Source organism: Canis lupus, chromosome 28 (assembly GCF_011100685.1).
Source record: "Canis lupus familiaris isolate Mischka breed German Shepherd chromosome 28, alternate assembly UU_Cfam_GSD_1.0, whole genome shotgun sequence".
Lineage (NCBI taxonomy): Eukaryota > Metazoa > Chordata > Mammalia > Carnivora > Canidae > Canis > Canis lupus.
The window spans coordinates 16,666,688-16,687,517 of NC_049249.1; the positions used below are offsets into that span (position 1 = coordinate 16,666,688).

At 37.1% G+C, this 20,830-nt stretch overlaps 1 protein-coding gene across 3 annotated transcripts in view; it reads right to left on the reverse strand.

The window, feature by feature from the left end:
• CFAP43 (cilia and flagella associated protein 43) overlaps positions 1-20,830 on the reverse strand; it is a 111,529-nt gene that overhangs the window by 29,740 nt on the left and 60,959 nt on the right. For all 3 annotated transcript variants that reach the window (XM_038578720.1, XM_038578718.1, XM_038578719.1), the window contains 3 exons: positions 18,777-18,881; positions 17,924-18,001; positions 3,659-3,784 (listed from right to left, as the gene is read on the reverse strand). In XM_038578720.1, the coding sequence (XP_038434648.1) occupies positions 3,659-3,784; positions 17,924-18,001; positions 18,777-18,881 (309 nt within the window). The remainder of the gene's footprint in view (positions 1-3,658; positions 3,785-17,923; positions 18,002-18,776; positions 18,882-20,830) is intronic.

Here is a 20,830-nt window from a genome sequence, read left to right on the forward strand (position 1 = left end):
TAAACATGAATATGTGGCTTATGGCTGCACATTTTTTTTCAAAGATTATTTATTTATTTATTTATTTATTTATTTATTTATTCATGAGAGACACAGAGAGAAAGGCAGAGACAGAGGCAGAGGGAGAACCAGGCTCTCCATGGGGAGCCTAATGCGGAACTCGATCCCAGGACTCTGGGATCACGACCTGAGCCAAAGGTAAGCGCTCAACCACGGAGCCACCCAGACGCCTTATGGCTGCACATTTAATGGCTATCTTCTTTCCCTAACACACGGAGCTGCCCTATGCTGAGATGCATTTTGGGGGAAATACTGTCTTATCTCAAGGACCTTTCCTAAAGTTTAGTCTGGTGGCTTGGGACTCCATTCCTTGGGCACTGGGGTGTCAATTCAAACACCTCTAATGGCAGGCAGGTCCTAAACATGAGCCAGGGTGGTGTGAGGACAGTTGCATGGCCATAGTGGGATGGATAGTTAAAATGCTCACTATCACAGATCTGGCAGGTTGGTGCAGGACTGGGGAATAAACCGCTGTGCCGGGTCTTCCTGATTTATTAGAGAAGTTCAGAAATGTGTATTTTTTTTTTAATGCAACTATCAGATATCTAAATGTTGGCTTAATTCTTGTCAATGCATACTTGAAGTGTCAGTTTGTGATCTCTGTCTTGAGGTCACTTAATTCATCTATTATTTATGTCCACTATAAATAATGCTCCATTACTCTTGGGGATCATATGCTTGACCTTTTAGAAACATATGTTACCTCAATTAGTTTTATCTGATTAAGTAAGCCAATTGTTTGACCTTTAAGTGATTAAGAATTGTTTTTTAAAAAATATTATTTATTTATTTGACACAGAGAGAGAGAGACAGTGGGTGCACAAGCAGGCAAAAAGAGAGGGAGAAGCAAGCTCCCCACTGAGCAAGGAGCTCAACGTGGGGCTTAATCCCAGGACCCTCAGATTAAGACCTGAGCCAAAGGCAAACACTTAACTGACCGAGCCATCCAAGCACCCGAAGAATTCTTGTTTTAATGGAGTTTGCTAAAGACCTAATATGAAAGTGAGGACCAACAATTTTTAGTCCTTAGGGTCCCCTTTAGAACCTCTTTAGCATTTCTCTTTGTTAGCAGAATTATCTACAAACTAGCTAAGAATAATATCCCCCGGATTAGAAAATGTCATAGTTGTTCATTCAATCATTCATGTTTGTTTTATTCATTGTCTGATCAAAGGCTTTGTCTAATTTGCATTTAATTTCTTTTTTAGCCATTGGGTTAATGGCTAATAAAGTTTTAAATTATTTTTTCTTAAATAAACAGCTGTTTTGGCTTGTCAGCTATCAGAACCTGCTTGATTCCCAGCCCACCAGCTTTTTCCTCTCTTCTGCTGAGGCTGTTTGATCAACCCCTCCGGTCCCTAATTCCGTGTTGAGATTGTCATTACTGGGCTTTGGTCTTTTTGCTCTGGTTGAGATCCTGAACTAGGGCTAGCTAATAGCCTGGTCCCTTTAGGACTGGGCTCCCTGACTGGTGGGTACCACTAACTCTGCCCAGGGACTAGTGTCCTCTTCCCAAATGTGCCTGGGTTTGTGGTGTCCTCTGCTAACACTGTTCTATCCTGGACTGTCTGGTTCCACTATCACATCCAATCTGGGGCTAATATTTTTTCAAAGCCCAGAGCTCAAAAAAGGTAATAATATTGGGGAAACAAGCATGTCACGAGCCTTTCTCTGTACCAAAACCTGCTCAGAAGATTAAGAAGGCTTCTGGAAGAATATGCAGGAATCTGAAAAGCAGCGAAGAGTATCTGGAACAGAGGCATGGGGTGGGGGTAATCAGGGTGGCTTTATCAGTGGTCTGTAGGTCAGCAGGCCAGAGGAGCAGGTTTGTGAGGATGAGTGGTCACACATGAGCTTGGAGGCAGAAACAACACGAGTGAGGATGAGGTTAGGCACCCCACCCAAAGTTGGTACGGAGTGGTCAAGCTGAGCAGGCTAGGAAAGCCTCATGCCAGAATGGGAGGAGGCATTCCAGGCTTGGGTGAAGCCAAGGTCAAAGGGGAAAAGCACTGAGAGTGCTTCCTGGATCTTATCCAGTTTGTGAGACCTTAGCCAAGTGATTCTAGGTCCAAATCCTCAGTTTCCTCAAGTCAGGACAACAACCACCTACCTTTTTGGATGGTTGCAACCATCACGATAAATAATTCAAAATGGTCCTAAATTGATGCCTATTTGTTATAAGAAAATGGGATCATTTCTAATAGCTTTCTGTTGAGTGTAACAAAAGCCAAATTCTTCACCATGATTTCAAGGTCTTCAGAGCTGGCCTCTGCTCCTACCTCATTCCATGAAACTCTCTCCTGTCTACTGTGCTTCTGCCCTCCTGGCCTTTCAGTCCTGGAATACTCTAAGCCATTTCTGCCTCAGGGCCTTCATTCATGCTGCTCCCTTCATCTGCCATTCTCTTCCCCTAACTTTGCATAGCCAACTCCCTTTCTCCTTTTCAATCTCAGCTGAAATGCTTTTAAAGTGGTCTTCTTTGACCACAGAAGTAGATGCCTCACATCTATCACAGAATTCAGTTTACTTTCATTATACAATATAGAGAGATTTGTTTAGGGCCTGTCTTCTCCGCCAGATCAGCCCCATGTGGGAAGGTTTCAGTTTAGGCTTTTCTCTAAACTGGACAGATAATAATTGGAGTTCTTGGGTGCTATACCCAAATATAATGAAATCAGATGGAAAACGCATGATGATGAACCTATCAAAACTACATTATATGATGGCCATTGGAGCTGGGATCGCTAGCATAGATGAGAGAAGATACATAGGGAACATAGTAATTGCTAATCTTCTATATTTTCAGAGTGGCCATAGAGTAGATGATGCTCAAAGGGTGAGCAGTGAATAAAGGGAGAAAGATTTCAATTGTAATTAAGACAGGGCTATTGGCACCTGGGTGGCTCAGACAGTTAAGGGTCAGACTCTTGATCCTAGCTCAGGTTTTGATCTCAGGGTTGTGAGTTCAAACCCTGCATTGGGCTCCTTGTGGGTGTGGAGCTTACGAAAGAAGAAGAAAGAGAAGAAAGAGAAGAAAGAAAAGAGAAAGAAAGAAAGAAAGAAAGAAAGAAAGAAAGAAAGAAAGGAAGGAAGGAAGGAAGGAAGGAAGGAAGGAAGGAAGGAAGAAAGAAAGAAAGAAAGAAAGAAAGAAAGAAAGAAAGAAAGAAAGAAAGAAGAAAGAAAAGAAAGAAAGAAAGAAGCTCTTAAACCAGAAGGTCCAAAGTTGGCATAAGGTGACTGAGAGGATTTCTAAAAACTTTCAAACATATGGTGGAAAATGGTTGGAACAAATGTCATGAGGAAAGACAAACATCAGATGTGTGGCTGGCCTAGACACTCTTCTTTCTCCTAACTCCCAAATTTAATAATTTTTTAATTTATTCCATTTATATACACTAAGTTTGCTTTATTCATATTGTACTGGAGAAGTTTTTGTTTTATTCACATTATCCTAGAAAAATTCTTCCCATTTTCTTTTTTTTTTATTTTTTTTATTTTTATTTATTTTTATTTATTTATTTATTTATTTTTCTTCCCATTTTCTTTTTACTTCTTTCAGTATATTTCTTTATGGTGCTTAAATTAGATTTTTCTATACCTTTGCCACTTCTTCCTCATTTTCATCATGAAGCCTTTCCAGTTCTTCAAGATCCAGGCCAAATTCTTTTTGGTCTAATTTTGCAATATTGTCTACTGTTTCATTTTCTTCCATCATAGTCAGAACCTGAATTTTCAAATAAGAAAGAATGACATCAAGTACAAAGAATTAATCTTTATAGACATGCTTTTCTGAGTCTCTTTAGACAGCAGTCAATAAAAAAAAAGAGATTTTATCTAAATGAAACTATCAAGTAAAAATTAGATTATGGGCTTATTGTGGTTGTTTAAGTTTTCAGATTTAACCCTTAAAACCTCATTCATCTAAAAACAACAACAAAAGTGTGTAAGTTCATTGCTTCATTGAAATAAATTAAGGAATTATTGATATTTGGGTGTGCTGATGGTATTGTGGTTATATGTTTTAAGAGTTCTTATTTTGGGGTGCTTGGGTGGCTCAGATCCAACCCTTGATCTCAGCCCAGGTCTTGATCTCAGTGTTGTGAGCTCAAGCCCCATGTTGAGCTCCATGCTACGTGTGGAACCTACTTAAAAAAAAAGAGAGAGAGAGTTCGAGAGAGTTCTTGTCTTTTAGAGGTACTTACTTAAATAGTTAAAGATGAAATGATCAGGAGAGGGGATAGTGAGTAAATGTATAGGATGAAACAATATTGGCCATTGGGTTTATTATCATTTTATTATTCTCTCTCCTTTTATATATATTTGAACATTTTAAAAATAAAAATTATCTTTAAAAGTTTATAACTTCAGAAAATTCAGGGCCAAAGGATACACATTGTAACATATATGACAAAGTATTAATATCTTTAGTATATAAAGAGCACTTATAAATCAACAAAAAATCAGAAAATATAATAGAAAAATTGAGCACTTCACTTTCAAAATGACTGACTGAGAATGGGCTTTAATATTATTCTTTCCTGCCTCAATCCATAAAATTAAGAGAAAAGAAGTGTATAATAAGTAGATAAATCTATTACTATAATTAAGAGGGAAAAAAGGATCCTTTAATACCATGGACACTGTAACATCTGAAAGATGAAAATCAGATGGATCTGAATGATACATGATGGTCCCAAGAACCCACGAGAAAATATTTAACAAAATGTAGAAGCTATACCAGATATGGGGTAACCTAGAAGTAGCTGGTAAAGTGATTAGTTGGAGGTCCTACATCAGAAACAGGCAGTTGACAGAACCTGCATGTATATGTACCACCACTTGATAAAACTCTTGGGGTCCCAGTAGTAATAACAGGGGTGTTTGCTGCCAGGTGAAGGGAAATGGAATAAATATTTGGGTGGGAGGTCAGCCTGGTGGCTCAGTGGTTTAGCGCCGCCTTTGGCCCCAGGTCGTGATCTTGGGGACCTGGAATCAAGTCCCGGTCGGGCTCCCTGCGTGGAGCCTGCTTCTCCCTCTGCCTGTGTCTCTGCCTCCCTCTCTCTCTCTGTCTCTCATAAATAAATAAATAAATAAAATCTAAAAAAAAAAATATCTGGGTGGGAGAGATAGGGCAATAACAAGAAGTGTGTCAGTGGCTAGAAGGAATTAGAGAACATCTCCCTCTGCCATAAGATAAGTGGCCAAGCCACTTCCCAACACTATCTACCCCTTCTCATTTTACTGAAAAACAGATCAGAATACCTGCTGACTTCAGAACTCCTACAAATCTTCCCAAGCAGGTTCAACTGGTGTAGTGGAATTATAATGGGGCATGTCAATTTTAAAGTTAAGTAGGCAATAATAAAAATAATAACAGACTACCAATATTTTGGGGAAAACAAAGCCACTGAAGAGAGACAACAAATTCAATAAACAGAAGGCTTGTTACACAGAGTTAATTAAACAAGAGTAGAATTTTACAGTAACTAGAGATGCAAAATACTGTATCTCATAAAAAGAATCACAAGATTATAGAACTTAAAAGTTTGATCTTTGAAACAAAGAAATTCTGTAGATGGGCTGAATAGCAAGATGGACAAAACTGAAGATAATTAGTGATCTGCAAGAATCAATTAAGAATTCTGCTGGGTATAACCAAAAAAATAGAGATCGAAAATGTGAAAGAAGAGTGAAGGCACTTATATGACACACCTAGAAGGACCTATAAATAATACACATCAGAAAAGAGAATAAAGAGAAAGGGGGGCCACAGGGTTGAAAGAAATAACATGGAAGAATTTCTAAAAACATAATACAGCATGAATACTCAAGACTGAAAAAGCATAACTAGTATGGTCCAGGCCCAGGTCTAGACACAGAAATGTCGTAAAATTTGGGGCCTGGCTGGCTCAGTTCGTTAAATGTCTGCCTTTGGCTCAGGTTATGATTCCAGGGTCCTGGGATCGAGTCTGCATCAAGCTTCCCACTTACTGGGAGTCTGCTCCTCTCTCTGCCCCTCTCCCAGCTCATGCTCTCTCTTGCTCTCTCTTTCTCCCTCTTTCTCTCAAATAAATAAGCTATTTTAAAAAAAAAGAAATGTAAAACTTCGGAACCAAATCTGAAACATTTTTAAAGAGGAAAAGAATATTGCAAAGTAGAAGAATCTAATAGAAGACCTACTTTAGCAACACTAGATGCAAGAATACAATGGGTCAATAACTTTGGATCAAATTTTGGAGTGAAAGAAAAACCTTGAATCTGTAATTCTATAGTCACCAAACCATTATTCAAGTGCAAGGTTAAACTAGAGTCATTTATAGATAGTCAGAGATTCAGAAAATTCACCAGTACCCATACCTCTGAAAGGATTATTAAGGATATACTAATGTCAGAGGAAGTTGGATAGAAAGACTTAAGTCTAAATAAGAGTTACATGTATTTAAGAGTCTTAAAAACTGGCGATTTAGAGCTATAATTCCAAATAATATCCACTGAGAGAAGGTGAAGGAAACAGAGAAAGCTGAAAAAGTAAAAACTAACAATAACACAATGATCTTGTCTTATTTGGAGGGTGGATATGGTATGATACACACTAAACCAGAGCTTCTCTAACTTTAATGTGCCAATGAATCACCAGGAGGTCTTGTTAAAGAACAGATTCTGACCAAGAGATTTAGGATGGGGTTAAGCTTCCACGTGATGTCAATGCTGCTGTGTTCTTCCATTGACTAGGAAGGTACCAGGTGATGTAGAAAAATAGAAAGTTAAGCATGTAGGTTGGAATTTTTATTTTATTTTTATTTTTTAAAGGTTGTATTTATTTATGCATGAGATACACACAGAGAGGGAGCAGAGACACAGGCAAAGGGAGAAGAAGACTCCGCAGGGAGCCCAATGTGGGACTTGTTCCAGGGACTCCAGGATCACACACTGAGCTGAAGGCAGATGCTCAACTGCCGAGCTACCCAGGCATCCCGGGTTAGAATTTTTAAAATAGAAATAGAATTATGAGTCCCAAAATAGTTTAAAAAAAAAAGAACAATAATTTATAAATGTATGAGCAATCCAAGAAGACAGAAAGAGGGAAAAGAAAGGAGTTGAAAACATGTTAGATAGAACACCAAAAATAAAATGCAGGAATAATATTAAACATATCAATAATCACAATAAACATGGCTAAACTCACCTGTTAAAAAGTTTTGACAGGATTTACAAAGAAATAATCCAGCTGTATAATGATTAGCAGACAAAAGAAAGTTGTAAATAAAGGAATGGAGAAAGATATATAAGTACGTGAAATATATAACAAAAAGAAACAGCAAAAAACTTAATATAAAAACCAAAATGTAGATTAAGAACATTGAAAGTGATAAAGATAGATATTTCATAAGGATAAAGGAATAATTTATTGAGGAGATCTGTTGTGTACATTTTGGCATCTAACATAAATACTGATAGAAAGACAAGGATAAATTGACAAATTGCTAATCATATCCTAGAAGACAACAGTTCAAATAGCAAACACATAAATATGGATATAAAGTACCTGACACAATTAGATTGATCTAGTAGGAAATTAAAGAACATGGTACCTTCCCCTACTCATCCACTCCCCCCACCCCCCACCAAAACAACAACAACAAACCAACCCCAGAGAATAAAATATTATTTACAAACATACATGAGATAGTCGCAAAAAGTGACTGGATACAAGGCTACAAAGAATCTCAACAAGCTTTATTACTGACCGCAGTGAAATAAATTTCAAAGTTAGCAAAAGAAAGATATACAAAACAATCTATAATAATATACAAGGAAATTTGAAAACAGAAAAATGCATACACTTTCTTTTTTCTTTTTAAGATTTATTTATGATAGAGAGAGAGGCAGAGACACAGGAGGAGAGAGAAGCAGGCTTCATACCGGGAGCCCGACGTGGGACTTGATCCCGGGACTCCAGAATCGTGCCCTGGGCTGAAGGCAGGCGCCAAACCGCTGAGCCACCCAGGGATCCCTGCATACACTTTTCTAAGAAACCCTTTGGTTGTTGTGTTCAAAATGGAATTACAAATGTTTACAACTAAGGAAAGATGAGAAAATTACTTGTCAAAATCAATGCAATATAGTGAAAGTGGTACTCAGAGGTATATTTACAACCTTTCATACACTGGAAAACAATATGAAAGGAACCACTTTTCAATTCAAAAAACTAACAAAATGAGGACAAATAAACCTGAAGGAAGTAGGGAAGAACAAATAAAATTCTAAATTGATAAAACCCTAAAGTGATCAAATGTATAGGTATAAAATTATATGTTCTTATCATAATAGAGTCATCAATAAAAACTGTACTATATTAATAAAATAGAAATACTGTTATAAAGTATATCAAGATAGGGATCCCTGGGTGGTGCAGCGGTTTGGCGCCTGCATTTGGCCCAGGGCGCGATCCTGGAGACCCAGGATCAAGTCCCACGTCGGGCTCCCGGTGCATGGAGCCTGCTTCTCCCTCTGCCTATGTCTCTGCCTCTCTCTCTCTCTCTCTGAGTGACTATCATAAATAAATAAAAATTAAAAAAAATAAAGTATGTCAAGATAAAAGATAAAAGGTATAAATATACAATTAGGAATAAAGAGAGAGCTATAACTAAAAAATCAGAAAGGACTTGAAATTAGAATATTATATAAATTTATATACTTTAAAACCTAGATGAGATAGAAAATTTTCTAAGAAACTGTAATTTATCAAATTTTTATTTGAAAAGAAACAAAACTTGACAAGACTGTAGATAAACTTGAAACAAAGAAAAGAATCAACTCCTGTAACAGAAATTAGGCACAGATGGTTTCATATGTGTGTGTGAATATTTTGGTTTGTTTTTTAACCAAATTAAAAGAAGAATTAGCACTTTATACATACTGATCCAAAGCATGGGGAAGAAAAGTAGAAAACTACTCAAATCATATGTTAAGGCTGGTATAACCCTGATACCATAATTAAACAAAGAAACCACAAGAAAACAATCTTACTTCTGGATAAAGATACATAAATCCTAAATAAAATATTAGCAAATGGAATCTGTTGTAAAATGACCAATGTCTATTGGAGGAACACAGGATATTTGAAAACTTCACAATAAAAACTCTTAGGTAACAAGAGATGGAAAGGAATCCAACTTGTGAAAGAATATCAAACAGATGCTGAGGCAAATATCACACTTAAAAGTTAGAAACTTTCCTGTTAAGGTCAGGAAGAAGACAAGCATGTCCACTCTTATGACTACTAGTATATTAGAAGCCCTTAGCATAAGACAAGAAAAAGAAAGTATAAAAATTGATAAGACACATGATTTTTCAGAAGATATGATACTTTACCTAGACAATCAAAAAGAACCAACTGACAAAATAGCAGAACTAAAAAGAGAATTCAGCAAGGTGATCAGATATAAAAGATAAAATCAGGGATCCCTGGGTGGTGCAGCGGTTTAGCGCCTGCCTTTGGCCCAGGGCGCGATCCTGGAGACCCAGGATCGAATCCCATGTCAGGCTCCCGGTGCATGGAGCCTGCCTCTCTCTCTCTCTCTCTCTCTCTCTCTCTGTGTGACTATCATAAAAAAAAAGATAAAATCAGTAACATTCATATATACTATTAATGACCAATTAGAAAATATAATAGAAAAATATTCCATTCACAAAAGCAAAAAACCCTATCAAATATCTAAAATAAACCTAATAAGAAAATTACACAAAGTCATTTTTAGACTATAAAACTTCACTGAAGAATTTTAATTGAATAAAGATATATATTTATTTACATATAAATATATTTATACAATATATATTATATATAAGATTCATATTATAGGGGGAGTGGTAAAATAGTGAAATAATAGGGCAACTCTAATCCTGCTTCCTCACTGGAACATAGGTAGATAAAGATAGGATCATTCTAAACTTCCATGAAATTGATTAAGAAGTCTTGCAGAAGAAAAAAAAAAAAAAAGAAGTCTTGCAGAAGGAAGCTGCACATCTGCAAGTCAGAAAAACGACTCATGGAAGATGGAGGAATTCACTCTAAATGAAAGAACAGGATGAAATGATGGCCAGAGATTTAATCAATGCAGATATAAGTAAAATGTCTGAACTAGAATTTAAAACAACAATATAAGGATACTAGCTGGGTTTGAAAAAAGCATAAAAGACACCAGAGAATCCCTTACTGCAGAGATAAAAGACTAAAATCTAGTCAGGCTGAAATTAAAAATGCTATGAACAAGATGCAGTCCCAAGTTGAGGTCATAAAAATGATGAATGAGAAGAGTGAATCAGTGACAGAAGATAAAATTATGGAAAATAATAAAGCTGAAAAGAAGAGGGAAAGAAAACCATTAGATCACAAAGGTAGACTTAGGGAACTCAGCGATTCCAAAAAATGAAATAATATCCATATTATAGGAGTCCCAGAAGATGAGGAGCAGGAAAAGGGAGCAGAAGGTTTATTTGAACAAATTATAGCTGAGAATTTCTCTAATCTGAAGGAGGAAACAGGCATTAAATCCAAGAAACACGGAGAACTCCCCTCAAAGTAAACAAAAATAGGCCAACACCTTAATATATTATAGTGAAGATCGCAATTTACAAAGATAAAGAGAAAATACTGAAAACAGCTCAGAACAAAGGGTCCTTAACCTGTAAGGGTAGACATAGAAGGCTGACAGAAGACCTGTCCACACAGACCTGGAGGCCAAAAAGGACTGGCATGATATATTCAAGATGCTAAATGAGAAAACTATGCAGCCAAGAATACTTTATCCACCAAGGCTTTCATTTAGAATAGAAGGAGAGATAGTTTACAGGACAAACAAAGACTAAAGGAATTTTCAACACTAAAACAGTTCTGCAAGAAATATTAAAAGGGACCCTTTGAGCAGAGAGAGACCAAAGTCAAAAGAAAGCTAGAGTAGCCATCCTTATATAAGACAAACTAGATTTTAAACCAAAGACTGTATTAAGAGATGAAGAAGGATACTATATCATAATAAAGGGGTCTACCCAACAAGATCTAATAATTGTAAATTTTTATTTCCCTAAATTGGGAACAGCCAAATATATAAACCAATTAATAACAAAATTAAAGAAACTCATTGATGATAATACAATAATAGTAGGGAACTTTAATACCTCACTCACAGCAATGGACAGATCATTTATGCAGAAGGTCAACAAGGAAACAGGGGCTTTGAATGACACACTGGACCAGATGGGCTTAACAGATTTCTTCAGAGCATTTGATTCTAACCAGCAGAATACATTCTTCTTGAGTATACATGGAACATTCTCCAGAATAGATCACATAAATCAAGTCTCAACTGGTACAAAAAGACTAATTTCATACTATATGCATGTTTTTAGACCATACTGCTATGAAATTTGAAGTCAGCCACAAGAAGAAATTTGGAAGGACCACAAATACGTGGAAGTTAAAGAGTGTCCTATAAAGAATAAATGGATCAACCAGGAAATTAAAGAAGAATTTAAAAAATATATGGAAGCAAATGAAAATGAAAACATGACAGTTCAAAACCTGCAGATACGGCAAAGGTGGACCTAAGAGGGTAGCATATAGCAATATGAGCCTTTTTCAAGAAGCAAGAAAAGTCTCAAATACACAATCTAAACTTACACCTAAGGGAGCTGGAAAAAGAATAGCAAATAATGCCTAAATCCAGCAGGAGAAGAGAAATAATAAATAATAGAGCAGAAATAAATGATGTAGAAATAAAAAAAAAAAACAAGTAGAACAGATCAATGAAACTAGGAGCTGGTTCTTGTAAAGAATTAAGTAATAAGATTGATAAACCCCTAGCCAAACTTATCAAAAAGAAAAGAGAAAGGACCCAAATAAATAAAATCATGAATGAAAGAGGAGAGGTCACAACCAACAGTGAAGAAATATGAACAATTATAAGAGAATATTATGAGAAATTATACGCCAACAAATTAGGTAATCTAGAAGAAATGGATACATTCCTAGAAACGTAAACTACCAAAACTGAAACAGGAAGAAATAGAAAACCTGAACAGACCCATTATCAGCAAAGAAATTGAATCAGCAATCAAAAATCTCCCAACAAACAAAGAGTCCAGGGCTGGATGGCTTCTCAGGGGAATTATAACAAACATTTAAAGAAGAATTAATACCTATTCTTCTGAAACTGTTCCAAAAAATAGAAATGGAAGAAAATTTTCCAAACTCATTCTATGAAGCCAACATTACCTTGATCCCCAAAGACCCCGCTAAAAAAGATAATTACAGAACAATATCCTTGATGAACATGATTACAAAAATTCTCACCAAGATACTAGCTAATAGGGTCCAACAGTACATTAAGAGGATTATTTACTAAAACCAAGTGGGATTTATTCCTGCAGGAGTGGTTCAACATCTGAAAATAAACCAATGTGATATACCACGTTAATTTTAAAAATGGTAAGAATTGATAGATGCAGAAACATCATTTGACAAAATACAGCATCTTTTCTTTTCTTTTTTTTTTAAGATTTTATTTATTTATTCATGATAGACATAGAGAGAGAGAGGTAGAGACACAGGCAGAGGGAGAAGCAGGCTCCATGCCAGGAGCCTGACGCGGGACTCGATCCCGGGACTCCAGGATCGCTCCCTGGGCCAAAGGCAGGCACTAAACCACTGAGCCACCCAGGGACCCCCTAAAGCATCTTTTCCTGATAAAAACCCTCCACCATGAAGGAATAGAGAGATTATAGCTCAACATCATAAAAGCCATATACAAAAGACTCACAGTGAACATCATCCTTGATAAGGAAAAACTGAGAGCTTTTCCCCAAAGGTCAGGAACACAACAGGGATGTCCACTCTCACCATTGCTGTTCAACATAGTACTGGAAATCCTAGCCTCAGCAATCAGACAATAAATAAATAAATAAATAAATAAATAGCATTGAAATCGGCAAAGAAGTCAAATTTTCACTCCTCACAGACAACATGATACTCTGCAGTAAACCCAAAATACTCCACCAAAAACTTGCTAGAACTGATACAGGAATTCAGCAAAGTTGCAGTCTATAAAATCAATGCACAGAAGCCAACTGTATTTCCATACACTAAAAATGAAGCAGCAGAAAGAGAAATCAAGGAGTCGATCCCATTTACAATTGCACCCAAACCTATAAGATATCTAGGAACAAACCTGACCAAAGAGGTAAAGGATCTGTACTCTGAAAACTATAGAGCACTTATGAAAGAAATTGAGGAAGATAAAAAGAAATGGAAAGATATTCCATGTTCATGGATTGGAAGAACAAATAGTGTTAAAATGTCTATGCTACCCAAAGCAATCTACACATTCGATGCAATTCCTATCAAAATTTTTCACAGAGCTGGAACAAACTATCCTAAAATTTGTATGGAACCATAAAAGACCTTGAATAGCCAAAGTAATGTTGAAAAAGAAAACCAAAGCTGGAGGCATCACAATTCTGGATTTTAAGCTGTATTACAAAGCTGTAATCATCAGGACAATATGTTACTGGCACAAAAACAGACACATAACTCAATGGAACAGAATAGAAAACCCAGAAATGGACGCTCAACTCTGTGGTCAACTAATCTTTGACAAACCAGGAAAGGCTATCCAATTGAAAAAAGATAGTCTCTTCAGTGAATGGTGTTGGGAAAATTGAACAGCCACATGTAGAAGAATAAAACTGGACTATTTTCTTATACCATATACGAAAATAAACTCAAAATGGATGAAAGACCTAAATGTGAGACAGGAATCCATCAAAATCCTAGAGGAGAGCATGGGCAGTAACCTCTTTGACCTCAGGCATGGCAACTTCTTGCTAGACACATCTCCAAAGGCAAGGGAGCAAAATGAACTATTGGGACTTCATCAGGATAAAAGCTTTTGCACAGTAAAGGAAACAATCAATAAAACTAAAAGGCAACCTACAGAATGGGAGAAAATATTTGCAAACATCTCATCAGATAAAGGGCTAGTATCCAAAATCTATAAAGAACTTTTCAAATTCAACACCCAAAAAACAAATGTCAAAAAATGAGCAGAAGACATGAATAGACATTTCTCCAAAGATGACATACTAATGGTTAACAGACACATGAAAAAATGCTCAATATCACTCAGTGTCAGGGAAATACAAATCAAAACCACAATGAGATATTACCTCATACCAGTCAGAATGGCTAAAATTAACTCAGGAAAAACAGATGTTGGCAAGGATGTAGAGAAAAGGGGAACCCTCTTACACTGTTGGTAGGAATCCAAACTAGTGTAGCCACTCTGGAGAACAGTATGGAGGTTCCTCAAAAAGTTAAAAACAGAGCTACCCTATGACTCAGTAATTTCACTTCTAGATATTTATCTAAAGGATACAATAATCATGATCTGAAGGGGCACATGCACCTCAATGTTTGTAGCAGCAACATTAGCCAAAATATGGAAAGAGCCCAGATGTCCATCAACAGATGGTGGATAAAGAAGATGTGGAGATATCTCCAAAAATAGCAAATAAATTCTTACCCAAATCCAAGATAAGCAATGTATTCTCAATCAAAGTCAAAGCAGAGTTTTACATGGAACTTGACAAGCCAATTTTAAAATTCAAATAGAAAAATATGTGTGCATAAAAAGGTCAACAATTTTTTTTTTCAAAAGAAGAGTGGGGCACCTGGGTGGCTCAGTGGTTGAGCATCTGCCTTTGGCTCAGATTGTGCTCCCAGGGTCCTGAGATCAAGTCCCATATCAGACTCCCCACAGGGAGCCTATTTCTTTATGTCTCTGCCTCTCTCTGTGTCTCTCATGAATAAATAAATAAAATATTTTTTAAAAAGGAAAAGAAGAGTAAAAGGAGAATTACTTTCAAGGTGTAAAAATGTTTTATAAAGCTATAGCTATCAAAATAGTTTGGAATTAGCTTGGGATCAATACTCAATTTCAGAATAGAGGGTCCAGGAATACTGTCTACATGAGAATCCAGGAACTGACAGAGGAAGCACTGCAAATCAGTAGAGAAAGGACGGTATATTCAATAAAAAGGACTGGCGAAATGGGCTATTTATTTGAAAAAATAAATTTAGATACATATCTCATACCATTCATGAAAATAAATTACAGGTGAAATAAGGGAGTATTAGAAAAAAAAATATGTTGAGACTTTGGAAGTCCTTTTAAAGCCACACATACAAAACAAAAGCTCTAAAAAAAAACTATCAGTACATTTGGATCATAACTAGATCATAGCTCCAGATTTTCCCCTTGCATACTCTGTGCTCTTTCCCCCTCCCAGCTGATTGTGGTGAGCTCAAGCAAGGCAACTTACTTCAGAAGCTGGGAGCTGAAGACCCTCTGCCACCTGCATCTCTGAATGACTGCATGGAATAGAGCACCTAATGACCTGAAATAAACTTCCAATCCCTATGCCACTATATTTTTGGAGTTTAGTTATTATCACAGCTTAACTAGCCCTAATTATCATAAATATAAATTAAAATAAAAATAAAAAACTCTACTATCAAAAAGAAAAAGACCAACAACCCGATAGAAAAATAGGCAAAGGATATGAACAGAAGAGGGAATACAAGGTATTTTAGAGTTATAAAGAGATATTCAACCTAATTAGTAATACAGAAAATAAAACAAAGAGGAGGAAATTCCCGAAGAAAAATCTGAGGACATTTCCCAGAACTGAAAGACAAAGGTTTTTTTTATTGAAAGAGCTTACCAATGTCTGGCACATGAGGATGACAAAACAAGCAAACAAAGTAGGATCCTGGTACAAAATAGATGACACACAAATGGGATAACTATGGAGAGGGACTTTTACAAAAGTATTGTCAGGGTAACAGAAACCAGCAAGGCATGATAAAGCATCTGAGGCTAGCATCCACAGAAAATGATCACCACTCCTATGTGTGATGGACAAGGGTGGGGAGTGATTACTGGAACCTGAAGAGATCAGTAGCTGTAGGAAAGGGCTGACTGTTACTGCCAACTCATGATACCACAAAGAAGCCACTGGAGGAATAAAGACCCGGCTCTCTGATCTGCTAATACCACTCACTGGCTAAGTGCAACCAGAAACTAGAGGCAAGATAGCATGGTGACAATATCCACAGAGGGTAGCCTCTTGAGAACAAGGTGGAAAAGTGTGGGGAGTATATCTGCACCAGCAAACCAAGAACATCCATCAAACCTATCAAGGTGTATAATTATGAAGTCTCCTAAGAGCTGGGATAAAAAAAAAAAAAGGATCCTGTAAGTTTATAAAGACAAGAATCTGGTTACTTACAAAGAATTGGGAATCAGAAAGGTATTGGATTCTCTGAAGCAAACATTGAGAACTAGAAGATGATGGATCCAGCCTTCAAAATTCTGAGGGGATATCGAGGAACACCTAGGCAAGTTATCAAATGAGTGTGACAGTAGGATAAAGACATTTTAAGAAAAATAAAGTTTCAAAAATGTCTCTCCCACATGCCCTTTCCCAAGAACAGAGCCAAAGCATTGTACAACTTTAAGGGCCAGGCACCATTCACACTGTATTATATTTAAATGGCATGCCAGAAGCACAGCTAAATGATGTCCTCAAACATGGGACGACACAACAGTCCTGCTTAGAAGCCAGCAGAAGATGTCCATCAAAAAAACAAAGAAAAACTCATGGGGTCCTGGAAAGAGGGGCTCTAACTCAGAGGCAGGTGAGAGGATTTCCTAAGAAGATAGACAAGAGGAGTTCCTAGGACCAGGTACATCACCTAGGGAGCAGGGTGCTTAGACTGGACCTGGAAGATGGAAAAGGTCATAAAACCAACCAACCAACCAACCAACCAACCAACCAACCAACCAACCAATTTGCCAAACAAACAAAACACTGACAGCTTGATTTCCTCAGGTATTTGTATAAAGAAGAGTTATTAGCATTTTGAGAGTCTGAATAGGTAATAGGTACATAAAAAGGCTTAATCTGAAACAAAGGCAATTATTAATTCCAGGAAAAATATGATTATAAAAATGGAAATGTAATATACCATGTGGCTCAGCTTTGAAGAACATTTATGTAACTATAATAGTGTGCATACTGAGTATGGATATATGTGTATGTTGTAGTGATGGGGGTGTAAAAGAACCTTATACCATCTTCTATACCAGAAAGCCCACAGTTAGTGTCAAAATAGAAATAACAGTATTAAAAATATGATTTAGAATGATAGAGGTAGATATCCAAACAAAAAAGCTGAAAGAGGGATCCCTGGGTGGCGCAGCGGTTTAGCGCCTGCCTTTGGCCCAGGGTGCGATCCTGGGGACCCGGGATCGAATCCCACGTCGGGCTCCCGGTGCATGGAGCCTGCTTCTCCCTCTGCCTGTGTCTCTGCCTCTCTCTCTCTGTGTGTGACTATCATAAAAAAAAAAAAAAATGAAAGAACTGGAAACATTTACCTTGGGAGTACAGGAATCCTAGTGAAGAGAAGCAGGGCAGGTGCTGCTTTTAAAACATTATTCTTAATTATATAACTCATTATTTAATTTGTAAAAGTGTAAACATATAACTTTGATAAAAATAAGTACTAAAAAAACAAATAAGACCCAGTGTTTCAGGAAGACAGAGAAGAAAACCATTGTTTATATATAGTGTGGTATGGTTCAAATTCCACCATGGTACAGCACTGGTAAAAAAAACTGAACTTACTGGCAGAGGGGAAAAATGAGTACAGCTCCTCATGCTGTGTTGGAGAAAATAAAGCTTAGAAAGGAATTTTAGACTGAGGGCTAGCATGTAAGTTTATGAAATCATAATACTTAACAGTTTTAGCAAGTGCTTTGATTCTCGTTTTTATCTCTTTCCTTTTCTTGGAAAACAGTTTAACTTCATTTTTGATGGCCTGAAATGGAACAAGTATATCACTTAAACATGCAAGAGAAATGACAGTTATATGATAAATACGTTGATATATACAGAGGCACATAGATACATAGATAGCACTTCTCTAGAAACACAATTTTTTAAAAGACTAATGATACAATACAAATATTTATTACAATTACAAATAATAATACAAAGTGTACATGGAGTAACACCACTCCAATCCCTTGCTTAAAGTTCACTGCAACTATGTAAGTGACCGTCAAAGCAATTTGCAACTGATATCATTTTTAAGGTCAACGGAGAGAAGAAAACAAACAAACAAATAAATAGATGACAAAGGAAACCAGTCTGCTATTTTATTGGGGTCTTGAGTAAGATTAACAAGCTAAATCCAGACACGAGCTGCTGGCTTTGTCACCTTCCTGTACATCTGAAGCCACCATGTCCTTTTTCCTGTTCCTGGCTCACACCTTTTCTTTAAATCAACTTTGTGGCATCCCCCAACATTTGCCTCAAATGAGGTATCTGATTATTCCTCACTTTGGCTTCCCCTAGACACTTTTGTTCTGTCTCATATTAGCTTAAGTACTGTTCTTAAAGCTAATAACTTCATCTAAAGGTTGGCCTGGATGAGGGTGTTTGCTTTCAGCAAAGTTATACTCATATGATGTAATGCACTGCCAAGTAGATCTTGTTCTATCTTCTAACTTTCCAGTGGGTTTTCAAAGGAAACTAATCTATTACTAACTTACAAAGCATTATTTCAAACCTCTTCCATGTTTTATAAATACCTCTTGGCTTTTTTGTTGTATCCAGGGAATCTCCTTTATACCATCAACTTGGACTAAGTCCTCTTGTGATGATGAATCAATGCTTGACTTCATATTCTCACTCATCTTAGAAGAAGACAGACATTTCTTAAAATTAAAATTCTTTGCCTCCCACCCTACTTCATATCATTGCTTTGGATCTTTTTGTACTTGTTGCATTTTTAAAATAATACCAAAAATTTCGCCTGCCTAAGATGTAATAACTTATTAATTTAATTCCTACCAGTCTGTCCTTATATCAGCCACACTTTTCTCTGAGAAGGCAGAAATGATCAGACAAGTTACACATTTACCAAATTACTCTTGGCCTCCTTCCTGTCATTACAGACTACATGCTCCTGCCTATCAAGCCCAGTCTTGCTATAGTACTTAGGAATTCAATCTTTTCCTCCTTTTTGAGGAAAAAAAAAGAAAAATCCCATTGCCTTTCTGCACCATCCATTTCTCCTTTCTACTGAATGTTTCCCAACAAATCTTTTCCAAACATGTTCTAGTATATGCTGTCCTAGGAAAGCTATTGACTGCCCCCTCTCTATGCTCCCCTTTGTAGGAGAATGTCTAGAAAGTTTGGGATGTCACACTCTTCTGAGCCTTCTAGAACGTCACCAGCTGCCCCCTTCTCAGACTCCTTTGCTTCCCTGAACTCTTCTCATGGATCTCTAGAAGTTACTCTGTCTTGATCTCCTCTGTTTCTTGCCATCCCCTCCTCCACAATAACTGTACCTGGTTTTATGGCTTTAAATTCCTTGCATGTGCCCTTGACGCTCAAATCAACATCTTCAATCCTGACCTCTCCTCAGAACTCAAGTTCATCTGTCCAACAGTCTACCTGGTATCTCTCCTGGATGTCTAACAGGTTTCTCAAGCTCAGCATGGGTAATTGATTTCAGAATACCTTCTTCCTCCCCATAACAGCTCCCTTCTCCATAGTCTTCCTCCTCAACCTGCATGGTACCATCTTCTACAAAGTTATTTAAGTAAAAAAATCTAGGAGTCATCCTAGAGTCTTTTCTTTCCCTGTCCTATATCCAATCTATCAGTGATAAACTGTCAATTTTATTTATTTTTTAAAAGATTTTATTTATTTATTCATGAGAGACACACACACACACAGAGGCAAAGACACAGGCTCCATGCACGGAGCCTGATGTGGGACTCAATTCTGGGACCGTGGGATCATGCGCTGAGCCAAACGCAGACACCCAACTGCTGAGCCACCCAGGCGTCCCAAACTGTCCACTTTAACTCTGAAATCTACCTGGAATCTATTACTTCTTCTCCATAATATTTCTCCTCCATTGTTGTAACCCAGACCTCTGCCATATCCTCTTAATTAATCTCCCTGCTTCCATTCTTGTTCCCTACAAGAACCATTCTCTAGGCAGTGGCAAGTAACTATATATATATATATATATATATATTTATATATAATGATCTTGTATATATATAATATATGTAAATGATTTTGTAAATCCTCTGCTCACAACACTTTAATAGGTTCTCATTACATGTAACATAAAATCCAAACTCCACCTGTGGGCAGCTCTGGTGGCTCAGCGGTTTAGCGCTGCCTTCAGCCTAGGGCCTGATCCTGGAGACCCAGGATTGAGTCCCACCTCAGGCTCCCTGCATGGAGCCTGCTTCTCCCTCTGCCTGTGTCTCTGCCCCTCTCTCTCTTTGTGTCTCTCATGAATAAATAAAATCTTCAAAACAAAACAAAACAAAAAACAAACTCCACCTGGTTTACAAAGCCTTTATCTACCTCTACAATCTCATCTCCTATTGTTTCCCTTGCTCACTTCAACTGCACAAACTTCTCGGGGCCTCAAGCATGCTGTTCTTTCCCCTTTTGCCCTATTCTTGCCTCTCTGCCCCCACCATTGCACCCTCTTTTAGTTCAGATCTCAGTTTACATGTCTGTTCATTGGAGAGATTATTCCAGCCAAACATTAGCATTTTTATTCACTAAATGGATCTTGTCACTATCTAATATTTTCTTGTTTGAGTACTTATCT